This window comes from Triticum dicoccoides, chromosome 2B (assembly GCF_002162155.2).
Source record: "Triticum dicoccoides isolate Atlit2015 ecotype Zavitan chromosome 2B, WEW_v2.0, whole genome shotgun sequence".
In the NCBI taxonomy this organism is placed as follows: domain Eukaryota; kingdom Viridiplantae; phylum Streptophyta; class Magnoliopsida; order Poales; family Poaceae; genus Triticum; species Triticum dicoccoides.
The window spans coordinates 343,605,573-343,611,393 of record NC_041383.1 but is presented as its reverse complement, the minus strand read 5'-3'; the positions used below and the strand labels follow the sequence as shown (position 1 = coordinate 343,611,393).

The following is a 5,821-nucleotide window of genomic DNA, read 5'->3' as shown; positions in this document are numbered from 1 at the left end:
CACAATCCCCACCACGAACTCCTTCAAGTTTGCCCGTAAATCGCGAAATTTCTGCCCCACCGTGCCCACGGGCCCCCGCGAAGTCTCTGGTGACCCCGTGTTCTCGGTACGTGTACCGTGCGCATCCCGTGCGCACGGCCCCCCTACAGCCGCCGCGAGCACTTCACCGTTTCGGCTCTAACTTTTGCATCTGGAGTCTGTTTTTGACATTCTTTAGCTCGTTGAGTAGCTATTGACATCACCCACCCACCTAGATAGGTTCCCACATCATTTGACTCCATCAAAATTTTGACATTTTGACATCTTTGCCTAGGCCCTCCACCATACCATCCGCAAAACCACCATAGCTTTCCGCAACCTAACACATTTCGCTTCATATAGCATTTGTGATTGTTTGAGTTGTGACTTGAGTCTCCTAAGGTGTTTCGGCTACTTAGGGATGGTTGCTTCTTCATCAACCACCACCACCACTTCCTTATTGCCATCTCCGACACCACCACCGCATGTCCGACACCACCATTTGACATTTGACATTTGAGATTTTGAGTTCGCGGTTTTTCACCGTTTCCTAAGATGTTTCGGCTACTTAGGAACGGTTTGACTTTGACATCACCGCCACTCATCATCACCAAGGACGGTAACTTCGACGATACCATTGTACATATTCCTTGCCTTTGCATTGATAGCCCCGAGCCTATTGCGTACCTTACCTATCGAGACTAGCGAGTTGAGAATTGTCGGGCCACGCTATTTGTGCACCTTAGTGATATGCTTACGCTGCATAGCTAGTTTTAGCGTGCAATCATCTTGCTATCATCATTGTGCCATAAGTCTCTCCCGTGCATATCTTACATACTTGTCTCATATCATACTTGCTTGAGCATCAAGCATATCAAAAAAAAAGGGCAAAAGCTTTTAAGCAAAGATACAAAAGAGCTTGTAAGCAATAGAATAGCATTGAGCCATTTTGCATAGTACACACACTTGGAGCATACATACATAGCATACTTGGGACTGAAGACGGCACTTTTACTCTCATAGGTTAGTGCACAAAGCGTATCTTGCCCATTTGAGCAATCGAGCTAGCGTCTCTCTAGAGTTGTGCAACAAGAGCATTTTCCGTGGCTTCCACATTTTGAGCTCGTTCCTTGGTTGCACGACCCCATTTATCTATCCATGTGTGTGTTTCCGTGTGTCACCATAGCTTTGATCTATTTGCTTTACATATAATTTTGTGAATCTTCCTCAACATTTTCAATATCTTGGACTAACATTTGCTTGAATTTTGTGCCACTTGTCCTAACCAAGCCACTCGATAAGATTTAATTTGTAGGTGTGAGTGAACAAGTCAGGTACCAATTTCACTATTCTCTCAACATATAACATTGAGTGACACGGGATACATCCTCAACTTTGGGAAACGGTATCTTGATATTGTTTATCTCATTTCCTACTCACCTCTACTCGATTCTTGTGATGGATAGGCAAAGCACAACATCTTCGGTCCCATGGTGATTTGGATTTCGATCTGAGGTCGGATCTTTCCCAAGGGGGAGGGGATGATGCGGAGCATCCTATGGACATCACCATGTCAAGAGTCCATTTGGCAAATGACATGTGCGACATCTACTTCATACATACAAAGGTGAATCATCTCCTTTACATGTGTCCACTTGTACCTTTCGAGGATGGTATACTACCCCTCTCTCGTGTGCATACATAGGTGTGAGCGGAGCTACACATTCATCGAGGAGTCCAAGAAGAAGAGAACATCTACACCATCCAAGAGGGAAGACTGGAAGCGAAGAAGGAAGCGCCAAGAAGAAGGCAGCAGCTCCCAGGCGACCCCGTGCACACAGGCCCCTCCGACCCCGTGCGCACGGGCGTGTACCGTGCCCACGGGACCCCCGTGTCCACGGGCCTCACGGACCCCGTGCGCACGGGCTCATGCGTCAGGTCTCTGGATACCCCGTGCGCACGGGCTCCACTTACCCCGTGCACACGGGGCCCCCTGAGTGTTGCTGCGGGCTTTGCCCATGTAATCCCCATTTCGCCCCTGCTTACCCTTCATCCCTTAGCACTATATATACTCCTTCATCTCCTCCATTTAGACTTAGCTAAGAATAGATCTAGACATTAGAGCTTAGCTCATGTACCTCCCCTTGTGGGATTCCTCTTGAGAGAGAAGGCTCCATTGGGGTTCAAGACCTCCATTGGGGAAGATCCCTAGGGATTCGAAACCTCCTTGTGGGAAGGATCTACCTAGATCAACAAGACCTCACCTCCTTTAGATTTGAGATGAACTCTATCATGTATCTTTCCTTTTGTTGTTCTTGTACCTTTGTGGATCTTGTGTGGATGTGAGTCTAGTGGATGTGTGATTTGGGCTTGTTCTTGAGTGTTCCTCTTGTGTTTTCCCCTTTGTGTTCATCTTGTGCTTGGGGATTTCCCCTCCAATTCGTGAAAGATTCATCTTAGGGTTCCACCCTACAACGTAAGTGCCTTGGGGATTTTCTTCGTGGGTGATCCAAAGGGGAATGCAAGGCTCTGTGATGTGTAGCGATAGGATAGAAGCTCAGCATGGGTGCAGCCTGTGGGGTTGCATTGCACCCCGATTAGCGTAGTTGGTTCTTATACGCTCCCATTCCTTGTACTTGATAGACGCGAGATGTAGCGTGTCTCTATAGGTGCTGGTGCTTGCTGCCGCTAAACACCTTACCCCCTTTGATACCTGATGCATAAATAGTGTAGGTCTCAGGTAAGTATTCATCTTAGGGTTCCACCCTACAACATAAGTGCCTTGGGGATTTTCTTCGTGGGTGATCCAAAGGGGAATGCAAGGCTCTGTGATGTGTAGCGATAGGATAGAAGCTCAGCATGGGTGCAGCCTGTGGGGTTACATTGCACCACGATTAGCGTAGTTGGTTCTTATACGCTCCCATTCCTTGTACCTGATAGACGCAAGGTGTAGCGTGTCTATATAGGTGCTGGTGCTTGCTGCCGCTAAACACCTTACCCCCTTTGATACCTGATGCATAAATAGTGTAGGTCTCAGGTAAGTCTTGCGAGTACAGCTGAGTACTCACCTTGCTTAATTTACTCTTTTACATGGATTGCCGCCAATCCAGCCGACAGCGATTCAGGAAGCAGGTTTGATGATGGATGAGTTAGCTGGTTATCCCATACTCTTTTACCTGGATTGCTGCCGATCCAGCCGGCAACGATTCAGGAAGCAGGTTTGATGATGGACGACGTTAGTTGGTTATCCCAAATACAGCGGCCTGGGCAGCGATATGGATGCCTTTGCTTTAGTTTAAGCCTTCTTAAGATAACTAGTATTCTTACATGTCTAAGGTCTACTCGCTTCCGTTGTATGAGTTGTATCTTGAACGAAAGGTCGTTGTTGTATTCATTCATTAAATTTGACTCTTCGAAGTTGTTGTATATGTATATGTTGTTGTGGATTATTTCGTTATTTGTGTTGTGACACCGACCATCCTGCCACACGGCGTGCATGTTTCCAACGCGTGCGTTGTGTGAAGGACTGAAGTGGGCACCTTAGGATCGATATTATACGGAGGCTAGTGGAAGATGCTAGATCTGCATAGTGTCGAGACAGGGATGCTACAGAAACTCCTTAACTCAGTGACATTAGTGCGAGCAGGCCAGTTTTGCACAGCCTGAATTTTAACTGGATCAGTTGGCACCCCTTCAGCGGCAATCACATGACCCAGGATCAGACTGAATGAATGTCCTTTAATACCCAGTCAGCGCTAGAAAGCTCCTCAACTCAGTGACATTAGTGGGAGCAGGCCAGTTCTGCATAGCCTGAATTTCAACAGATCAGTTGACACCCCTTCAGCAGTAACCACATGACAGGGGTATTCCACCTGAGTTTGTCCAAATGAACACTTACTGAATTTAGCAAATAGTTTTTTGCTTCTGAGAATGGAAAACATAGCAGCTAAATGTTTTAAGTGCTCAGCCGTTGAGGAGCTGTAGATGTGTATATCATCAAAGGAAACCACTAGAAATTTCCTAAGATAAGATGCCAGCAAAAAATTGATCAAGGATTGAAAGGTTGCTGGTGCATTAGTAAGGCCAAAAGACATTACTATATATTCATAATGGCCCATGTAAGTTGAAAATATAGTTTTGAAATATACTCATATTTCATCCTTATTTGGTGATACCCACTCCTAGGATCAATTTTGGAAAATAGCTCCAGGAGATCTTCAATTAAAGGAATTAGATATTTGTTTTTCACAGTTTGATAAATGAAAGGGCAGACTCGGCCCTTGCTTATTCGGAAGATCAGACGGGCAAGCTACTAGCTATCACAACTTGGTACGTATGGTGGGAGAGAAGGCAAGTGGCCCATGATTGAATCAGTACAGGTGCCCGCACGGTCCGCGCAAGCTATTCTGGCCCTGTGCCTCAACTATGCTAGATCAAGGAAGAAACTGAGTGGCATCACTCGGCACAGCAGGGAGGAGCTGCCAGAAGACTTTGTGGTGCTCAACGGTCATGTTACCTTATACAGTGATATTGCAGCAAGAAGCTGCACCTATGGCTGAGGGCTCATGCTCTCCAGGACGGTTTGCTATTGGCAGGAGATATGGGATGTAATCGTACTGTTGTTCAGTCCGACTGCCTGGAGGTTGTGGAGACCATGCGATCAGACGGCAATTCAATAGGCCAAACAGCAGCTAGAGTTAAGTTTGATAATTGTCCAACAGAAGCCAATAGGGCAACGCATATACTAGCTAATCATGCAGTTGGATATCTTGTTAGCTTGTGGCAACACGATCCTCCTGTTGGAGGCAACTATTTTTGACTAATGAATATACTGCCATGATGGCTTTCCCCCAGAATAAAAATATAGCCAAGACATTACAGTCAACCAACAAGAATAAGGTATTGGCATGAATCTTAAGAGCAATAGCAACAGAAGAACAGCGAGCACCTGGACGTCCTCGACGGTGACGCTGGAGTCGAGGTTGGAGATGTGCAGCTTCGTGCCCGTCTCGAGTGCCTGTGGCCCGGCCACCGCCGGCGGTGGCGGGGAGGTTGCCATGGCGGCAACGTGCTCGGAGTAGACACCGTACAGAGAGTCGGCGGTGGCGGCCTGGATGGGCGGGCATCAGCTGTTGGAATTAGGTTTCTTGCGCAGGGAAGAAGGGACTGAAGCCCGGTAGGGAGTGCGAACGCGATGGCGTACCTTGGGAGCAGACGGCGGGTAGGGCATGGTCCGGGCGGACGGCGCCGCCCGGCGGGTGGGCCCGGAAGAGAAGGCGGGGTTGGCTTTGGGCCTGGACTTGGATTGCTTGATGAGGTCATCTAGGGACATGTTCAGGCCACTCGACATGGTCGCTGGCCGCGTGAGGGGGAACGGGCTCTACGGCGCCGGCGTCTAAAACTAAGGCAAGGATGAGGTCTGGCGGCGCCTCCGGACAAAGATCTCTTCCTTCTCCGCAATCACCCTGTAGCTTCGTGCCCGTATGTTCCAACAGAACGTCTTCCTTCGTTCCTTTTCTCTCACACACATACAGCTAGTAGAGTCCTCAAACCCTCAAACCCCTAAAAATAACTATTTTTTTACAGTTTTCGTCGAAAAAAACCATAGACTAGAACCTCTAAATCCTCAAACCCGTAAAAAAATTTAAAAGTCCAACCCTCAAACTGTTTCCCAACCTGTAGAAGTGAGAGTTGGGAGGAAAAACTTCCCCCAACCTGCACTCCTCTTTCCTCTCGCGCGGGAGGAAAATTTCATCCCCGCCTCCCCGGCTCCTCCCGCCGCCTCCTCCCGCGTCGGCCATGG

The 5,821-nt window shown here is 48.0% G+C and overlaps 1 protein-coding gene across 2 annotated transcripts in view; it reads right to left on the bottom strand.

Annotated features, from left to right (window-relative positions):
- The window catches only part of LOC119363660 (THO complex subunit 4A-like), a 30,910-nt gene extending 25,396 nt beyond the window's left edge, over positions 1 to 5,514 (bottom strand). Inside the window, exons 1-2 of one of the 2 annotated variants that reach the window (XM_037629022.1) lie at positions 5,222 to 5,514; positions 4,967 to 5,128 (exon numbers count right to left, since the gene is read on the bottom strand). In XM_037629022.1, the coding sequence (XP_037484919.1) occupies positions 4,967 to 5,128; positions 5,222 to 5,368 (309 nt within the window). In that variant the 5' untranslated portion in view covers positions 5,369 to 5,514. The remainder of the gene's footprint in view (positions 1 to 4,966; positions 5,129 to 5,221) is intronic. The other variant, XM_037629023.1, reaches the window with a different exon arrangement.
- Positions 5,515 to 5,821: the final 307 nt, after the last annotated feature.